At 40.8% G+C, this 20,565-nt stretch overlaps 1 protein-coding gene across 3 annotated transcripts in view; it reads right to left on the bottom strand.

Moving 5' to 3' along the window:
* LOC133253853 (coiled-coil domain-containing protein 162-like) overlaps positions 1-20,565 on the bottom strand; it is a 153,836-nt gene that overhangs the window by 114,514 nt on the left and 18,757 nt on the right. For all 3 annotated transcript variants that reach the window (XM_061427613.1, XM_061427612.1, XM_061427610.1), the window contains exons 5-9: positions 11,367-11,559; positions 9,456-9,583; positions 3,323-3,523; positions 2,488-2,609; positions 815-1,043 (exon numbers count right to left, since the gene is read on the bottom strand). In XM_061427613.1, the coding sequence (XP_061283597.1) occupies positions 815-1,043; positions 2,488-2,609; positions 3,323-3,523; positions 9,456-9,583; positions 11,367-11,559 (873 nt within the window). The remainder of the gene's footprint in view (positions 1-814; positions 1,044-2,487; positions 2,610-3,322; positions 3,524-9,455; positions 9,584-11,366; positions 11,560-20,565) is intronic.

The raw sequence follows: 20,565 nt of genomic DNA on the forward strand, positions 1-20,565 counted from the left end.
GATGCAACTGAGAAAAATAGGAGATAGTCTATGAAGGATATGATTAGAAAGAACTATGTAAAATACGTATATAAAGAACACTTGAATTCAGAAAAATAATGATTACAAATGCATTTGATGGTTATATTTAGGGTAATTTTCTGTTTTCCTCTTTTGCTAAAACTCTGAATTCTATTTTTTGATCAACTTAAAATTAATTTAAAAGAAAATAAACTTTTGTTTGAACTGGAGAAGATAGGAGGCTGAGATAGACCTGTGGAACAGATATTTTTGGCAGCTGAAGCCTGGACATTTCCTTTATCTTATAGCAAGTACCCACAGAGAGTAAGGTCAAATTAGAAACCCAGGTCTCCTGTATTGCAGGTGGATTCTTTACCAACTGAGCTATCCGGGAAACCCAAGTTAATGGCAGGGCTGAACTTAGTCCTGATCACTGACTCCTCACTCAGTGCTGTCTCTCCTCTACCAGATTTTAGCTCAGGACAAAACAGTACATTTTAGGAAGAGTCTTAGAAAGAAAAAAAATTAATTAAAAAATATATATTGCTAAACTATAACGATCCAGAAAATACTTTCCCCCTACTTGAGTACATTTCCCTTTAAATGATAACTGTAGCAGCGCCCCGATAAACTGGAAACATTGACCAAAATGAACAAAAAAAGCCATAAAAATGTTGGCAAGCCCTAGGACTATGATCTGTCTCTGGCCAAACAGGAGGGGAATAGAGCCAAACAAAAACAAAACTAAGTAGTAACATCTGGGAGGAAACATTCTCTTTGCCAAGGACCCACCTAACCCCTTCAGAGAACCTACATCTTTCTGGAGCTGTGCACTGTACCAGGACTCGGGCTTGGCTGGGGTGAGCCACACATCCAGGGCCAGCTGTAGCACACGTCTCTCCAGCAGGGTGAGGGCACTGGCTGATGTGGGCCTGCAAGTGTGGCGGGCCTCCCTGAGGAGGTGCTCGAGGGCGCTGGGGATACAGGAAGCCAGGCCCAGGGAAGGGTGGAACTCCAGCAGATAAATGTTTTTCAAAGCCGAGCTTAATGAAAAGAAACAATTAATGACAAATTTTACACGATGAAGAACTTAATCTGTTTCCAGATCTTATATTTTTCAAGACCAATAAAACACTCTTACAATTCAGGGTATTATAAAAAACTGGAAGCTCAACAGGGCCTTAGAGGCTGTCCAGGGAGCCCATCAGGTTACACAACATGCTTTTTGCTTTAATGTGAACTTTTTTTAAGACATAGTTTACTCTAAAAGCCAGTAAGAATAAGATTCATTGTATGTCACATCGTTATGCTGTACACCTTAAATTTATATATGCGTGGGTGCTAAGCTGCTTCAGTTGTGTCCGACTCTTAGCAACTCTATGGACTGTAGCCCACTATGGGATTCTCCAGGCAAGAATAATGGAGTGAGTTGCCATGCTTTCCTCCAGGATCTTCCCGACTCAGGGACCGAACATGTATCTCTTATGTCTCCCGCTTTGGCAAGTAGGTTCTTTACCACGATTGCCACCTGGCAAGCTCAAATTTATACAGTGCTGTATGTCAATTGTATCTCAACAAAATAGAAAAAAAAAAAATCTAAAATCGTATATGGAAAACCTGTCAACATTTCATTAGCCAAATATTTGAGAACAAGATGACTTCAAAGTGTCTAAATATTAAATAAATACCTTCCATGATTATTTCTATTTTTCACCTGATTCTTTATCCCTTTTTCTTCCCAAAATGATAATGAAGACGGTTTTTAAGTTCTGTATACAACTACTGGAATTATTCATGTTCGCCATAAAAATGTTGTATTTTATAAATGAATGAGGGCAGAAACAATAAAACACTTGTCTGTGGGTTATTCTTTTGGAAATAAAGGATATAGTATCAGTCAAGTCAAGGGCCTTTCTGTACCTACATAGAAGTAAAGCTCCAGACCAGCTTGGAGCTTGTCACCAGCTTCTCGGTTCCTCTGTACCCTCAAAGTCTGGAAAGGCATGGTGAGGGTGAATCACACTACATATCAAGGAGGTGACCTTATGTACTCTCTCTGGGTGATGTCAGGAAATTCAATCTACTACTTAAAGGGGTGGGGTGGGGGGGTCACAAGATAAGTCTGCAGAAACCTTTCTGCTGACACTTGCTAGAAAACATCCATGTTTCATATATGTTGACTTGTATGGCACCTCTAATAAATCCTTTGACAGCATTCTAAGAGCAACTGGGTTTTTTAGGACTTCTCATGGGAATGAAGATTCTGCACCCAGGGGCATAAGTGTAAATTCTGGCCTCCTGTTCCTTATTTGCAAAGTGAATCAATATTGAGTTCACAAAGGAATCCCTCTTCTATGCCTTTTATATTTACTTCTCTCATCACCAAATACTCGAGTGGTGCTTTGTAGAACAGTAGTGTACTTAACAGCATACCCTTAAATTATCCAGAAATTAAATGTAAAATGTCTGAAGACAACACTAACTTACCAGCTATTGTTGATGGAAATGAGTTGTTTGCAAATTATGTTAAGGGGAAGTCCAAATGTATTGCTAGCATCTGGATGGCCTTTTTGCCAAAGCCTCTGGACATACTCACGCTGACACTCTATCTAGAAATGTCACATAAAAGTTAAAATTAGAAAAGTTAAACTTTCCCATGGATGTGAGTTATGAGCCTTGGCATGAGAAGAACAGAACATCAGCCCTTTGTGTATCTTCATTATTTGACTAAATTTCACCCAGACATGAGTTTTAGGGATTCCCTCACACAGAGACATGGTTGTTTTTTAGTCTGAGGCAAGGATCGGTCAGGAAAAGCAAAGGCAACCAGCTTTAGGCAATCTTAAGAGGCACAAGAAAACTTCTTTCTGTAAAATAATTGACTACAAGGAAAAAGTTCTAAGCAGACCTAAGGAACTGTATTAGCTTTTCCCTGGAAATCATAGACTGTGACCATTTCCTGTAGTGTTCTAGAAATAGTTGCAACCTTTTGAAAAACAAATATAATTTTACACATTTAATGTCTTACAAAGGGGGTAGGCTTAGTCCTTTCACAATAGATAAACTGTGATTGAATGAAAATAGGTTGTCAATTCTTTGTGGATCATTAAATGTAATTAGGATTGGAAACCTCCCTTTAAGACTGTAGATATGCTTGGAATTCAACAATGCAAATAAGCTTACAAATAAACATTGTGTGCATGCTGTCTTAGGAAACCCAGATTCTGAATTGGTACTGAAAGGAAAATACAGTTTTCAGTTTTGACCTGTGTTTTCCATCCTCTTCCCACATGGAATCTTAAAAAAAACCAAATATACTCACGTGCTGGTTGAGGATGCCCCTCACCAGCTGCAGGTGAAGCCTCAGGCAGGTGCATTCCTCTCGGTAGGCCTTAATGAAGTAAGGATGACTGAAGTCAAACCTTGGGCACCTGTGCATGATGTCTGAGATCACTTGTGCTAAGGCAAATCTCTCCTCTGGGTCCAATGCATGCTGGTAGGCTTCAAAGTAACTGTCAAGAAGCTGTAAATAAGGTTTATAGTCAGGGGACAGGGCCCAGCAAAGGAAGAGAGGTGAGCTCCCAACCATTTCCATGCTTTGGAAAGCCCCCCACCATCAATAGGAGAGAGACAGCTCTGCACCTCTGGGTATTGGCCCGGGGTGGGCAGCCGCAGCACCAGTGCAGCACACACCAAGTTAGGGAGGGCGAGGGAAAAAGCACTCGTTGCACCTCTGTCCCCGCTTCCTCTGCTCTCTACACATAAAAGGGGAGTAATATCATGAATAATACAACATCTAATAATTATAAGTTCCAATGAGACAGTGCATTCGGTGTCACTTCATCAAATACATTTATCTTCAACACCTTTCCCCACAGACCCACTGTCTTCCCCCTATTTTATTCTATTACCAAAGGTAGGCAAGTAGCCTCCACCCCTCTTCTATATCAGCCCCATTTATGACACCTTCTCTTTAATAGCTTGCCTATTTAAGTGTCACATATGTAGAAATGGTGGGGGAGGGGTTAGAATGGCAAGTGGAGGATGCAAGTCCCCTCTAAATATAAAGGCATTTATTCCAGATCAGACTCCACTCGGAAGGGCCTATGTACAGAACTCTTAAGAGCATCCGAGAAGCTTCTGTTTTACTGGAGTTCACAAGTCTTTTCTAAAAACTGAAGAAGGCTTCCCCACACTAACTGTTGAAGAAACTCAGAAAGATATGCTCTTTCTTTTGTTTTTACATTTGTTTATGTACTTAGGGAATTTCTGTTCTGCGTGTAAATTTTACGTGCGTATAATTAGTCATAGTGCTGGAGAAGGCAATGGCACCCCACTCCAGTACTCTTGCCTGGAAAATCCCATGGATGGAGGAGCCTGGAAGGCTGCAGTCCATGAAGTTGCTAAGAGTCAGGCACGACAGAGCGACTTCACTTTCACTTTTCACTTTCATGCACTGGAGAAAGAAATGGCAACCCACTCTAGTGTTCTTGCCTGGAGAATCCCAGGGATGGGGGAGCCTGGTGGGCTGACATCTATGGGGTTGCACAGAGTCAGACACGACTGAAGCAACTTAGCAGCAGCAGCAACAGTCATAGTGCTAATCAGAAAAAGCTCCTCAGAGTTCACTGGACTGCAATCTCAAACAGATACCTAAGAGCTGATATGCAAGTAGTTCTGAATAATGTAGTTACTCTTTTGGGGTTGTTTTAAAACTTTCATAGGCCTTAGACACACTTACTTTTGGAAACCCTGTCCCATACTATATCAAATATATTAAAACTCATATCCTAATCAATTTTTTTTGGTAAAAATGTTAAATGATATTTACAATTTTGCTTTTCAAATTGTTTGGCTATGAGCAATACATTTCATTAATGATGACTGATTTCTGGGTAGTATGTACTTGAGGATTTTTATGAAGTGAGAAAATCTGATCTATAAATTATTTTCACATGTAATGAGATGTTTCTAAGTACTCAAAGTTTTCACATTTTATGGACATGTCATTTAAGCATTTATTGGTATCTATTTTGTATTTTCCTTTTCATATATCCACGTAATGCATATTTTCTTTCTCTCAGATAGCACATATATCCAATGGTCCCTGAAAAGCCTTTAGATCCTAAACACTGAGTCTATATCACCTGATGGACAAAATCAACTCTGGCTGAAAGCTTCTGAACTTCTGCTCCCACCAGCCTCACAATGCAATGGATTCTTTTCCTCTGCCCATATAATCCAACATCATCCCTAGAGTTTCAGCTCAACATGCCCCTCCTCAGTCTTCTCTTACCAACTCCTCTAATGCAGGCTTCATGTTTCTGAAAGGCCTCAGCTCCTAGGGTGGCTGTAGCACCAAAGACACAGGTGTGCCCCGTGAGTTCATTTAGTTGACAGCAAGGAATGGATTGTTGAGTCTGCAATTTTTGCTAACCTGATAGCCAAGCACACTTTGAGATGCATTAAAGCATTTTTTGTTTCCTTGGGTAGTGGTCTTCCTGGTGGTTTGAGGCCTGGGAGCCAGCCCATTTGTTAACTAACTAAGGAATTTCCTAAAAGGAGATAAAGAGCACCTTTCATTGTGTAGAGTCCATAGCTAGGAATGAAAGACCAGAAAGAACTGAGAGGGTGTAAGCACTGCTTGAATATAGATGGCAATAGCTCAGGAGGAAGTAAAGGAACCCAAGTGGCAGTAAAAGCCAGGAGTGTCTCCATCTTGCAATAATAACTCCTGAGGCTCCCAAGAAGGCAAACACTTGAGAATCAATAGAAGCCTAGGAATCAAATACTGCCTTAGCAGTGTCTGAAGGCTATTCAATGCTAAGGCTCAAGGAGGGAGAGCCTGGGGCACTTTATTTAGCAACCAGTTTCGCAGGATGCACTTTGGGAAACACTGGTCCACGGGAACTTGGGTCAACCTTAGTATACAAAGGATAACACCAGAAGAAGCTAAAAGCTTAGGACACAGAGTGTGCTCCACAAGTTAAAAATTCACACACCTCAGAGCGTGAAATGAAGAAAGGTGCAGATCCCTTTTCTTTAAGTGAGCTTCAGGGAAAATGAAGCCAGCAGAGTGATCTAAATGACCTTATTCCATCCACAGAGCTCTCTACTTTAGAGTAGCATTCAGTTATTAAATAGCAGACAACAAAGCAGGAACAAAGGAGTGATGGGGTAAGAAGGCTGTCACTCAATAGCCTAGGAGAAGATTAAGAAAGAAACAGTAACTTCCCTAAATCATTCTCAATGAATTTAAACCTTTTTGGCTGGACCAGGGCAATCCCAGGAGCTGGTTTATAGAATTTGTATTGCTGTGACCTGCTTTTGTACAATGAGCCCTATTGTTTGGTTATTTGGCAGGGGAAGATTGTGGGGAGGGTTCTTGCTACTGATTCCAATCTGGTGATACCAGGTTGCAGAGGCAGGTGCTAAATTGCCATTATCACTTTGTTGTTGGTAGAATTACCAGGTTTAACAAATAAAAATACAGGTCATCTAATTAAATTTGAATCGCTGATAAACAACCAATACTTTTTTTTAGTATGTCACAAATATTCTCATATTTTACCTGGCACCCCCAGTTGTTGAGAAGAAAAATTCAGCTCTTTTTAAATTGACAAGCCTTTTTTCAAGCTTTGCCCTCCACCTTGAAAAGCTCTCAGATGGCCCTTTGCATAATTTTATTATGAATTCTTTCTCATCAGGGGTAGGGCCGTGATCTTTACACCTCACAGGTTCTATTTATTATCTGTTTGCTAACTGGCTCATTTCCATTTGAACTCTGGACTGGCATTTGTCTAAGAAGTCTTCCTAGCCTGTCAAATGTCACCTGTGTATGTCAAGGGCCAACTTGCAGGCAAAATAATGTGTGGTGCACACTGATGGTAGGCATCAAATATTGGAGAAAATAGAAAAGAGCCAGAATGAATAATCTCAAACCATACTGTGTTTATAGACATTTTTTTTTAACCTAAGCCTCTTTTTATTTCTTGGATTTATAAAAACTTTTAAAAATAGTACTTTAGGTCAAATGAAAGTGTAAAAGAGAAAATCAGTAACAGACACATCTTGTCACAGAATTTTCTGCCCCCACCCCTCCCTTTTCTTAGTGCTCTAAACACTAATTCAAATTATCCTGAAAATGTGTCCTCTGGTGGCTATGGAGAGAATTAGCAGTTGGTATAAATGTCACTTAGGAACTGGCACAGCTGATGCCTGGCTTCTGAGTCTCTTAATCCACCTAAACTCATACCAGCTCTATTTTTATGAGCAGTTTATATAATATGGTTACTTGAAGGATTTAAGGCAACCTAATGTGTTTGAGCAATTTTTAACATTAGTGATTCCAATATAGTTAACAATCAAAAACAGCTGAAGACACTTAGCAGTAGAATCAGTACTGGGGGAAATCAATTGTATTCTAGATAAAAGTCTGGTTTATCAATTAAAATTTTGGCAATTTTTGGAATTTGGCAATTTTGACAATTTCTGGAATTCCAGAAATTGATTTGGAAGGCTACATTTTCCAGGTTTTGGCATAGATAAATCAGTTTCTATAGGGAACTTATTCTCAGGGTAGAAAGGAGGGAGATTATTTTCAATGGTTGTTTTAAGTTAAAATATTTTCATGTACCATAGAAGAAACTAGTAGACACCCCTGGTAACTTAGCACAGAATGAACACTAGGCCAAAGTGAGGAGAAATTGGTTTGTTTCTTTATTACTCTCTGCCTTTCTGTTCTTCTCTACCATCGAGTCCTCCATAGGAGGCCTAGAAGAACTGAAAACAGAGGTGGGGAAAGCACATAAAAGGGGTACTGCCTACAACTCACGTCTGGACCAATAAACATGTCGAGTTTGAGGATTTTGTATTACTTACACTTAATGCAGCCTCTCCAGTTTCTATACTATGAGGCTAAATCTCCCATTTCCTCAGTTGATCACAGTGAGCTTCTAATTGACAGATCAAGTGTCCAGATGCACACTCTAGAGGTCAGTTGTCTTTGGAAAGAGGAACAATTTTCAAAGCTACGGCTTGCACCCTGTAAGTCTAGCCAGTTGTTTTCCAAAACTGGATGATCTACATCTCCATGAGTAACAGACCAGAGGGTAGATGAAATGGTAAAACCCTCTACTAGAAAAACAATTCAAAGAAAACATTTCCCGTTCCACATCCTCTTACCATATCACACTGCCCCATGACCTGGTTTCCACCTCTGCGGCTCTTTGAGAGAGTCCTACAAAGCTAACAATGACTGCCTGAGGGCTAACCCCACTGTCTGGTTGTTAGGACTCACGTTTCTTCATGTTTCAGCTGTTCTCTACACAGATAATCATCCTCTCCTAATTAAGATTCTTTTCTTTCTGTGGGCTTTCCTAATGTTATCTTTTTCTTTTTGCTGCAGTCTCTTTGGCTACTCCTTGTTCCTCTCATGGACTCTTGTCCCATGACCTTCCCCTTAAATGTAAATGTTCCCAGGGACCCGTTTCAGACATCTCTTTTACTACTCATTTTGATACATTACTATGGTTTGACTTCCACCTTTATATCTCAGCTCATACCTGCTCCTGAACTTCAAACCTATAGCTCTCATAAAACATTCATGTATATATGCTAAGTTGCTTTAGTTGTGTCCAACTCTGTGACCCTATGGGCTGTAGCCTGCCAGGCTCCTCTGTTTATGAGATTCTCTAGGCAAGAATACTGGAGTGGGTTGCCATGCCTTCTCCTCCAGGGGATCTTCCCGATCCAGGGATCGAACCCATGTCTCTCAGGTCTCCTGCATTAGCAGACAGATTTTTTTACCACTAGTGCCACCTGGGAAGACATTCACACCTGGGTTTTAGCAAACTCTCCTCACATGCCTTGTGTCCTAGACTCAAAAAAATGTTCCCCTCTAAAGAGGCCCCTCTTCTTTCATTCTGTTTCAGTTGACAGCCTCTTCCCTGAGCCTGAGGAAGTCATTTTAATTCCACCCTCATTCTCTCATGCCAACATCTAGTCTTCAAATCCTGTCATTTCCATTTCTGGAAATCCTTGCCCAACTGCTCTCACCCACCCACATGTGGCCTACCCTTCTAAAGACCATAATAAGGTCTGTCGGTTTGTCTGCATTTGGCAAAGTGAGGCCTGTCCCTGACAGCACAATGAACATGAATGGAATCATCACACATTCTCACTAAAAGCATACACGTCATTAAAGGGCCTAAATTATACAGCCCTCTAACAAATTTCCCTTAAGCTGAAGCCATATCCTTCACATTTTGTTTTTTGTAACAAAGAACCACAGTAAAGAACATAAAATTGATTATATACTTACAACTAGCTAAGATTTTTAAAATACTTATTCACTTCATTGGGAGTTGCCCTAAAAGACCCATGGGGTTTAAAAAAATATATTGGGTTTTATAAGAATGTTTTTAATAGGTGTTTTGTTTTCTAGGCAAAAATACCTGGCGCTTGCTTTCTAGAAGAGTTGCTTCCCAAGTCCACATGTCATACAGCACAGCAAATCTGTCCACACCTGCATGGGTCCATCCCCAGTCCTGGTCAATATGTGACTTGCTGCCCTCTTTGTGACCTGGGAGAGAAAAGGATGAAAATGATTAGAGACAGGCCTCACTACAGAGGTATTCTTAGTAGAAATGGAGCCCTCAGATTGTCAGCTCCCTCTCAGGAATGAAAACACTAAATGGATAACTGGGATTCCTAAGAATCGGCTAAAGAGACATGGGCAAGACTAGGTAGGTCTTAAATTCATACTTGCTGACTTCTAGATCAACAGAGGTTTTTGTTTTTACTTTTAGTTTTAAAAGACTAATTTTAGAAATATAAACCAAAATTCTGTTTTAGAAAGACTTACTAAATTAGTTTTAGAAAGATTTACTAAAATCTCCTCAAACCTGTAATTTAAAAGCAAAACATACATTTCTCCTCTGTAAAAACAGGTTCCTGGTGGTTTAACAACAAACCTAGTTTAAACTGCTGTATCAATTGATGCCAACCAAGTCAAAAATTTTCAGGGAAATTTCTAAGGTATTTCTTAATTGTGCTAATTACTAACTTAAATCAGTAAGGGTAACCATTGCCATTATTCAGCTAAAATATTTTCCCACTAAAGTACTGTAAGTTTTCATTGTCAGCATTATTATTGCTTAAAATTTTAAGTAGTCTGTTTCAGAATAAAATATTAAAAAGTAAGGGATTTTCAGGTTTAGTGATTATCAAGTATATGATGGGTACTGAACAACAGAAAGCCATTGGTCAGGAATTTCTCCAGCAGCAGTTGGGAAATCATTTCACAATGAATGACTGTATACTCTCTAGCTCAGTGAGATGTGCTCATGTGACTAAGTATTTCAGTCAAAGTAAGTTCTTAGTAGCTAAACACAGTCACATCATGTTATAAATTAACATCAGCAAAAATGATGCATTGGTATGTAGGATCACCAGTAAAGATAAAAGCTAAAAGTTGAAATTAGGTGCCCTGGAATGTTGGATGCCATCACTGCATCCCATGATTTAGATCCCAAATGGTCTGTAGCAAAGGGAGAACAAAGAATTCAAACTAATACTAAATTAATTCTGTCTGGGATCTGAAAGGTAGAGCAACATTTTATAATAATACGAACATGAATTATCCTTAATTAAAGTCTACATATATTACAAAATAGCACAATCTCTTGCTAAATTTCCCTTTAGGTGTTGCAATTCATCTAGAAACTCTAATTTCTTTCTAAATGGAATACTAATGGCATCATATTATTCCAAAAGGAATATTCTTACCTCATTGATTTCTATAACTGGATAAATTTGAGTGATGCCAAAAGAAAGAGAGAATACAGATTATGGGTTATTTGATTACCCTGACTAATGCTTTCTCCCTCTGGGGCTTGTCTGACATTTTCCTAGCCAGGTCTTCTTGCATCCTGGTGGTTTTTTGTTAGGAACTCAGAAATATCTCTGCTTCTAACTGCAGTTTCCCCAAGGTCAATCATTTCTTTTTTTGTCACTTAGAAAAAAAAGTCATTAATTTCACTTGCTTGCTTTGCTTCCCTCAGGGCCCTGCACCTAGTACGTAATGCGGAAATGCTACTGGGCAACAAGTAGAGTCTAAACAATACTAAGAACTATAACCAAGTTACAGTTTCCAACAAATGGGGGACTTGAGCTGGAAACAAAACTTTATCTTTTCTAGAGTGGTGTGTGTTGGGGAGGTATAAATGCTTATTGAATTTTCCGAAACTATTATACATGTGTTTATATTTTGAGGTGGGAGGTGTTAAATAGAGCCCTTAGCGTTTTTTGTTCGTTTGGATAGGTTGATTTTTGTCTGGTTGATTTTTTAAAATCTGACTTCTGACCTTTTTCTCTCTCAATGTAATGGCTGGCCACAAGCAGCAGTTCTGTCTCTAGGTCCTTCAGATCACTCAAGGCTGCATCATACATGACATACACTCCTTGCTGGTCCTGGGTGTGGATGTAACCAGCATCCATAGTGTAGTAGTCATCCTGGTTCTCCACTTCTGAGAACTCCATGAATTGGATGCTCTGGACCTGGGAAAGAAAGCCAAGCCTGGAAGTTACCAGAACAGGGAGAGCAATATTTTGCCCGCTCAAATGGACAAAATGGCAGGCTTCTGTTCCCACCCAGGGCTGTCAGCATGGAGCTGCAGACATGATGAATGTATAAAGAGCTAGCTATATGTAGGGAAAAAGATAACAACAAAGATGTCAGGGAAGAGTAGTTCCTAAGATGGATAGATTAACCAGTTGATTACATTTTATAATTAATTCAGGATTATCTGGGAAAAGGTAGACCATAGAGCCAAGGGATAAAGGTGGTCTCTGAAGCCAGAGTGCCTGTGTTTAGGTCCTGGGGCTTCCCAGGTGGTGCTAGTGGTAAAAGAACCTGCCTACCATTGCAGGAGGTGTAAGAGACATGGGTTCGATTCCTGGGTTGGAAAGATCCCCTGGAGGAGGGCATGGCAATCCACTCCAGTATTCCTCCCCCCCGCCCACAACAGATTTCAAACTATATTAGAAAGCTATAGTAATCAAAAGAGTATGACATTGTCATAAAAAAATTGGATAAATGAAACAGAATATAGAGCCAAGAAATAAACCAACACATATATGGCCAATTAATTTGCCACAAAAGAGGCATTAATATACAATAAGATAAGGACAATCTCTTTAGTTCTTTTTTCCTTATTGGGAAAAATGAACAGCCACATGCAAAAGTATTAAACTGGACCATTATTTTATATTATATATAAAAACTTACTCAAAATGATTAAAGACTTAAATGTAAGACTAGAAACCATAAAATTCTAATAAAAAAAACATATATGGTAAACTCATTATCACACTTGGCAATATTTTTTATATCTGACTCCAATAGTAATGGGAACAAAATAAATACATGATTAAAAAAAATTTTTTAATGAAGAATGTGAATTCAGTGAAAAGAACATTTTTTTTTTTACAAGAAATACAATTTATTATTTGCTTGCTTCTCTGAGGGCTCACCACGTGGCATAAGGTACCACATGATACCCAGATTAAAAGCATGGCTTTGGTGGTTGGGGCTTTAAGTAAGAATAGAAAATTCATCTTCATCATCATGTATGCATGTATGCTCAGTCGTGTGCAACTCTTAGCAACCCTGTGGACTGTAGCCCACTAGGCTCCTCTGTCCATGGGATTCTCCAGGCAAGAATACTTGAGTGGGCTGCCATTCCCATCCATGGCCACTCCAGTATTCTTGCTTGGAGAATCCCATGGACAGAGGAGCCTGGCAGGCTACAGCATTTAGGTCACAAAGATTCTGACACGATTGAAGCGATTGAGCACGCATGCACTCTGCCAGGACCTCACTTTAAGCAAGTCACTTAGACTTTAGACTCCATTTCTTCATCTATCACACGGGGACAGTGGAGACACTAAAAGGTTTGTTGCATATGATACCATATGTGTATGTATGGCCTCACATGTATATGAGGCCCTTGAGATCTATAATCAGCTATTTCTCTTAATCTTATAAATACTTCTAAAATGCATTAACACAATCTCATGACTTGGTGTCCTCCTAAAATTCATGTCCACTTGAAACTTGTGAATGTGGCCTTATTTGGAAATAGTCTTTAGAGATGTACATAAGTTAAGATGGGGTCATACTGGATTAAGGTGAGCCTCAGTCCAATGACTGGTGTTCATATAAAAAGAGGAAATCTGGAAACAGACACATAGGAGAGAAGGCCACATGAAGACAGAGGCAGAGACTGGAGTAATGCATCTACAAGCCAAGAACACCAAGGATTGCTGACAACTACCAGAAGCCCGAGAGGTAATGAGGATTTTCCCCTGGGGCCTTCAGAGACAGCATGGTCCTGCTGACACCTTGATTTTGGACTGTTTCCAGAATCGTAAGAGAATAAATTTCTCTCCCAGCTGTTGTGAGCCACTCACTTTGTGGTACTTTGTTATGGCAACCCTAGGAAACTAACACAAGTTTTGAGTTAGTCCAATCATAATTTTATTTTTAGATGACCAAGGGCCTATTGCTTCCTGGGAATCATTATTCTCATCATAACTCTCATAATTTCAAACTCCCCTACCCTGTTCCCCACTCCCAATGTCCAGCCCTCCCTCAGTCTCAGCTGATGCCCCTCCACTTCTCCATTCACACACAAACCCACCATGCACTGTAGGGGCCTATTACACTCCCCTTCACTAAGGTCATTCCCTCCTGCTCTGAAGCATCTCTTCTCCTTGGACATCTAATTCATCTCAACCAAAGATTTCCCAACTGACACTGATACATGCTCCTGGCCCTCTTATTTTAAAATATCCTCATACCCTTCCCCAGGTTCCACTTTATGGCCCTCCTTCTCACAGTCCAACCCCTCCTAAAACATCATCTGTCTCCTTCTCCTTACCTCCTACTCCTCACCCATCTAGCTCCTGTCTCCATCAAGCCACCCGAACCAATTTTACAAAGACCAACAATGACCATCCAGCAGACTTTCTATAGTCATCTTTATGTACTCTCTCAGGAAGATTGGACATGGTTTAGCATTCCCTGCTTATTGACCCACTTTCTGCATTGGCTTTCTGGGACTCCACATTTTCCTTGCTATCACCAATTTTTCAGCCATTTCTTCTTTATCAGGTCATCAAATAGTGGCCCACACTCAAGCTCCTAGGACTTCCATCTTTTCTTCCAATAGTCCTTCACTTGGAGATTGTACACTTTCACAGCTGAGATAACCATCTTTAGACAATTTGCTCCCCAGTTTATATCCCAATCCAGACCTCCTAGAATTCCAGACCCACATATCCAATTATCTATTTAACATCTGTTCCTGGGCATCTCAAAAGCCCCTCAAATTTAACATGATCAAATCATGTGCTCTCCCCCATGAACCTAAGCCACCTCCAGCTTCCCCACTTAGTAAACATCACCACCACCCATCTACTTCCTCTAGCACGAATCATTCCAGATATCTCTTTCTATCTCACCCTACATGTCCAATCTATCACTAAGTCCTGTTGATTTTACTTCCTATGTCTCAAATCCATTCAACTGCAATGACACCACCCACCACCCTAGTCCAAGCTGTCACCATCTGGCACTAGAACTAGTCCAGCAGCTTCTAAACTGGTTTAGCCTGTTAAATGGTCTGTCCACTTTCCTTCTGGCATGGGCTTTTTCTCCCCTCCATTTTATTCACTACTAGCAGAGGATCTTTTAGAAATGGAGCTTAGATTATGTTATCCATTCTCCCCTTTAACATCTAAAGCCTCTAAAGGCTTCCCATTGCTCATAGTACAAAACAAAACTCCATAAAAGGACCTACATGGTCTGCTCCCTGCCTATCCCTTTCCAGTGGTTTTGAACCAAATGTGATTTTTGCCCTCAGAGGACATTTGGCCATGTCTGGAGACTTTTTTGGTTATTATAACTTAGGGGAGGTGCTACTGGCATCTAGTGGGTAGAGGCCAGGGATGCTTCCAAATATTCCACAGTGCACAAGACAGTCTCTCACAATAAAGAATTATCAGGCCCAAAATGTCAATAATGCCAACGTTGAAAAACCTTGGGTTACATTTTTTTGGTACCACTTTCCACCTGGATTACTGTGTCCCAGCCATTCATGTATTCTTTTGATTTCCTCTGGGTACCGTGCTTCTCTGGCCACAGGTCCTTTGCACAGACTACATATTCTTTCTTTGTGGAATTGCCAGACATCTGGTGTTCAGTTGCTCAGTCATGTCCAACTCTTTGCGACCTTATGGACTGCAACAAACCAGGCTTCCCTGTCCTTCACTATCTCCCAGAGTTTGCTGAAACTCATGTCCATTGAGTTGGTGAGGCCATCCAACCATCTTATTCTCTGCCATCCCCTTCTCCTCCTGCCTTTAGTCTTTCTCAGCATCAGGGTCTTTTCCATGAGTCAGTTCTTCACATCAGGTGGCCAAAGTATGGGACTTCAACTTCAGCATCAGTCCTTCCAATGAATATTCAGAACTGATTTCCTTTAGGATTGACTACCTTAATCTCCTTGCTATCCAAGGGACTCTCAAGAGTCTTCTCCAGCACCACAATTTGAAGACATCAATTCTTCCACATTCAGGCTTTTCTATTGTCCAGTTCTTACATCCATACATGGCTATTGGAAAACCATAGCTTTGACTATACAGACCTTTGTAGGCAAAGTAATGTCTCTGCTTTTTAATATGCTGTCTAGGCTTGTCATAACTTTTCTTCTAAGAAGCAAGTATCTTCTAATTTTGTGGCTGCAGTCACCTTCCACAGTGATTTTGGAACCCAAGAAAATAAAGTCTGTCACTATTTTCATTGTTTCCCCATCTATTTGCCATGAAGTGATGAAATTGGAAGCCATGATCTTAGTTTCTTGACTGTTGAGTTTTAAGCCAGCTTTTTCAGTCTCCTCTTTCACCTTCATCAAGAGGCTCTTTAATTTCTCTTTGCTTTCTGCCACAAGCATGGTATCATCTGCATATCTGAGGTTATTGATATTTCTCCCGGCAATCTTGATTCCAGCTTGTGATTTATCTAGCCTGGTATTTCACATGATGTACTCTACATGTAAGTTAAATAAGCAGGGTGACAATATACAGCCTTGATATACTCCTTTCCCAGTTTGGAACCAGTCTGTTGTTCCATGTCTGGTTCTAACTGTTGCTTCTTGACCTGCATACAGGTTTCTCAGGAGGCAGGTAAGGTAGTCTGGTATTCCCATCTCTTTCAGAATTTTCCACAGTTTGTTGTAATCCACATAGGCAAAGGTTTTAGCGTAGTCAATGAAGCAGATTTTTTTTTTTTTTATTCGCTTGCTTTTTCTATGATTCAAGATATTGGCAATTTGATCTCTGGTTCCTCTGCCTTTTCTAAGTCCAGCTTGTACATCTGGAATTTCTATGTTCCTACACTTTTGAAGCCTAGCTTGATGGTATTTGAACATTACTTTGCTACCATGTGAAATGAGTGAAACTGTATGGTAGTTTGAACATTCTTTGGTATTGCCCTTCTTTGGGATTAGAATGAAAACTGACCTTTTCCAGTCCTGTGGCCACTGCTGAGTTTTCCAAATTTGCTGGCATAGTGAGTGCAGCACTTTCACAGCATCTGCTTTTAAGATTTGAAATAGTTCAGCTGGAATTCCATCACCTCCACTAGCTTTGTTTGTAGTGATGCTTCCTAAGGCCCACTTGACTTCACACTCCAGGATGTCTGGCTCTAGGTGAGTGATCACACCATTGTGGTTCATTAAGACCTTTTTGGTATAGTTCTTCTGTATATTCTTGCCACCTCTTCTTAATATCTTCTGCTTCTATTAGGTCCATACTGTTTCTGTCCTTTATTGTGCCTATCTTGCATGAAATATTCCCTTGTTATCTCTAATTTTCTTGAAGAGATCTCTAGTCCTTCCCATTCTATTGTTTCCCTCTATTTCTTTGCATTGTTAACTTAAAAAGACTTTCTTATGTCTCCCTCTATTCTCTGGATCTCTGCATTCAGATGGGTATGTCTTTCCTTTTCTCCTTTGTCTTTCACTTCTCTTTTCTCAGCTATTTGTAAGGCCTCCTCAAACAATCATTTTGCCTTTTTGCATTTCTTTTTCTTGGGAATGGTTTTGATCACTGCCTCCTGTACAATGTTATGAACCTCTGTCCATAATTCTTCAGGCACTCTGTTTACCAGATCTAATCTGTTGAATCTGTTTATCACTTCCACTGTATAATCATAAGGGATTTGATTTAGGTCATATCTGAATGGCCTAGTAGTTTTCACTACATTCTTCAAATAATTCTGAATTTTGCAATAAGGAGTTCATGATTTGAGCCACAGTCAGCTCCCAGTCTTGTTTTTGCTGACTGTATAGAGATTCTATACAGGAAAAAAACATGGTTTTTCCTGTGGTCATGTATGGATGTGAGAGTTGGACTGTGAAGAAGGCTGAGCACCAAGGATTTGATGCTTTTGAACTGTGGCGTTGGAGAAGACTCTTGAGAGTCCCTTGGACTGCAAGGAGATCCAACCAGTCCGTCCTAAAGGAGATCAGTCCTGTGTGTTCTTTGGAAGGAATGATGCTAAAGCTGAAACTCCAGTACTTTGGCCACCTCAAGCGAAGAGTTGACTCATTGGAAAAGACCCTGATGCTGGGAGGGATTGGGGGCAGGAGGAGAAGGGGATGACAGAGGATGAGATGGCTGGATGGCATCATTGACTCAATGGAGGTGAGTCTCAGTGAACTCCGGGCGTTGGTGTTGGACAGGGAGGCCTGGCGTGCTACAATTCGTGGGGTCGCAAAGAGTCGGACACGACTGAGCGACTGATCTGATCTGATAGAGATTCTCTACTTAGGCTACAAAGTATATAATCAGTTTGATTTCGGTGTTGACCATCTGGTGATGTCCATGTGTAGAGTTGTCTCTTGTGTTTTTGGAAGAGGGTGTTTGCTATGACCAGCACCTTCTCTGGGTAAAACTCCGTTAGTCTTTGTCCTGCTTCGATTTGTACTCCAAGGCCAAACTCACTTGTCACTCCAGGTATCTCTTGACTTCCTACTTTTGCATTCTAGTCCCCTGTGATGAAAAGAATATCTCTTTTTTGGTGTTAATTCTAGGAGGTCTTGTAGATCTTCATAGAACCATTCAACTTCAGCTTCTTTGGCATTATTAGTTGGTGCATAGACTTGGATTACTGTGATATTGAATGGTTTGTCTTTGAAACAAACCAAGATCATTTTGTTGTTTTTGAGATTGCATCCAAGTACTGCATTTTGAACTCTTTTGTTGACTATGAGGGCTATTCCACTTCTTCTAAGGGATTATTCCCACAGTAGTAGACATAGTGGTCATTTGAATTAAATTCATCTGTTCTGGTCCATTTTAGTTCACTGATTCCTAAAATGTCAATGTTCACTCTTGCCATCTCCTGTTTGATCACTTCCAATTTACCTTGATTCATGGACCTAACATTCCAGGTTCCTATGCAATATAGTTCTTAATAGCATCAGACTTAACTTTCACCACCAGACACATCCACAACTGGGCACTGTTTCCGTTTTGGCTCAGCCTCTTCATTCCTTCTGGAGCTATTTCTCTGCTCTTCTCTAGTAGCATATTGGACAACTACTGACCTAGGGGGCTCATCTTTCAGTGTCATATCTTTTTGCCTTTTCATACTGTTCATGGGGTTCTCAAGGCAAGAATGCTGGAGTGGTTTGCCATTCCCTTCTCCAGTGGACCACATTTTGTCAGAACTCTCCACCATGTCCTGTCCATCTTGGGTGACCCTACACAGCATGGCTCATAGTTTCATTGAGTTAGGCAAGGTTGTGGTCCATGTGATCAGCTTGGTTAGTTTTCTGTGATTGTGGTTTTCATTCTGTCTCCCCTGTGATGGATGAGGATAAGAGGCTTGTGCAAGCTTCCTGACTGGGGAGGACTAACTGGGGGAAAACTGGGTCTTGTTCTGGTGAGCAAGGCCATGCTCAGTAAATCTTTAATCCAATTTTCTGCAGATGGGAGGAGCTGTGTTCCCTCCCTGTAGTTTGGCCTGAGGCTAGACTATGGTAGGGACAATGGCAACCTCCTTCAAAAAGACTTATGCCAGCATGCTGGGACTCCCAGGACTGTTGCAGTCAGTGCCCTTGACCCCATTCCAGGCTACTGTTGAACAATATCTCTGCCAGAAACTCCCAAGCATACACAGGCAAGTTTGGCTCAGTCTCTTGTGGGGTCACTGCTCCTTTCTCCTGGGTCATGTATGCGCAAGATTTTGTTTGTGCCCTCCAAGAGTTTCTGTTTCTCCAGTCCTTGGAAGTTCTGTAATCAAATCCTGCTGACCTTCAGAGTCAGATTCCCTGGGGATACTCAGTCCCTTTTCCAAATCCCCAGGTTGGGAAGTCTGTTGTGTGGCTTAGAACTTTCACAGCAGCATGAGAACTTCTTTGGTTTAACTGTTCTCCAGTTTGTGAGTTGCCCCCCACCCCCGCCCCCACCCTGGCGCCTCCCCGGTGGCTTTACAGTGGCGCTAACAGAGATCTCCTTTAAGAGGACTTATGCCACACGACGTGCCTCCCAGGACTGCTGTTTCTAGAGCCTCTGTCTCCGTGGCAGACCACTGCTGACTCACGCCTCCACAGAAGACCCTCAAACACTCAAAGGCAGGTGTGGCTCCATCTCTTGTGAGGGTCACCGCTCCCTTTCCTTGGTCCTGGTGCACACAAAGTTTTATTTGTGCCCTCCAAGCATCTCTGGCTGGTATGTGATTGCACCCCTTCTACCATCTTGTTGCAGCTTCCCTTTGCCCTTGGTCATAGGATAGCTGGTCATATGATATAATTGCTAGACATAAGATAGTTCTATTTTTAATTTTTTGAGGAACCACCATACTGTTTTACACAAGCAGTTGTACCACTTTACATTACCACTAACCCTGGTGGCTCAGAGGGTAAAGCGTCTGCCTACAATGTGGGAGACCCAGGTTCAATCCATGGGTCAGGAAGATCCCTGGAGAAGGAAATGGCATCCCACTCCAGTACTCTTGCCTGGAAAATCCCATGGACTGAGAAACCTGGTAGGCTATAATCCATGGGGTCACAGAGCCGGAAACAACTGAATGACTTCACTTTCACTTTCAACAATACACAAGAGTTACAATTCCTCAACATCCTTACCAACATTTGCTATTTTATATATATATATGTATTTTTTTCTTAGTTGTTATATTCACAAGTCATTTAAACTATGGAACCAATGGGTCCCAATCTTTTATTCCCTATCTATTCATTCTTATAAAAACTTTGTTCAGTAATAAGTTGTTGGCTAGAATCCATTTATCTATAAATTTTAAGCAGTCATTACATGCTGGCTCTCAGGAGATGTATCATTTACTTTTTGTAAACAGGGCAGATGATTACTGGTATTGATGGATAATTGTCAGTATCAGAAAGGTGGATGGAGTGTACTCTGTGGGCCCTTTCAAAACTCTGGCTCTGTATCAGTTTTTATGTCCTGTTTAAGTAC

The sequence above is a fragment of the Bos javanicus genome, chromosome 9 (genome assembly GCF_032452875.1).
Source record: "Bos javanicus breed banteng chromosome 9, ARS-OSU_banteng_1.0, whole genome shotgun sequence".
Taxonomy (NCBI): Eukaryota; Metazoa; Chordata; class Mammalia; order Artiodactyla; family Bovidae; genus Bos; species Bos javanicus.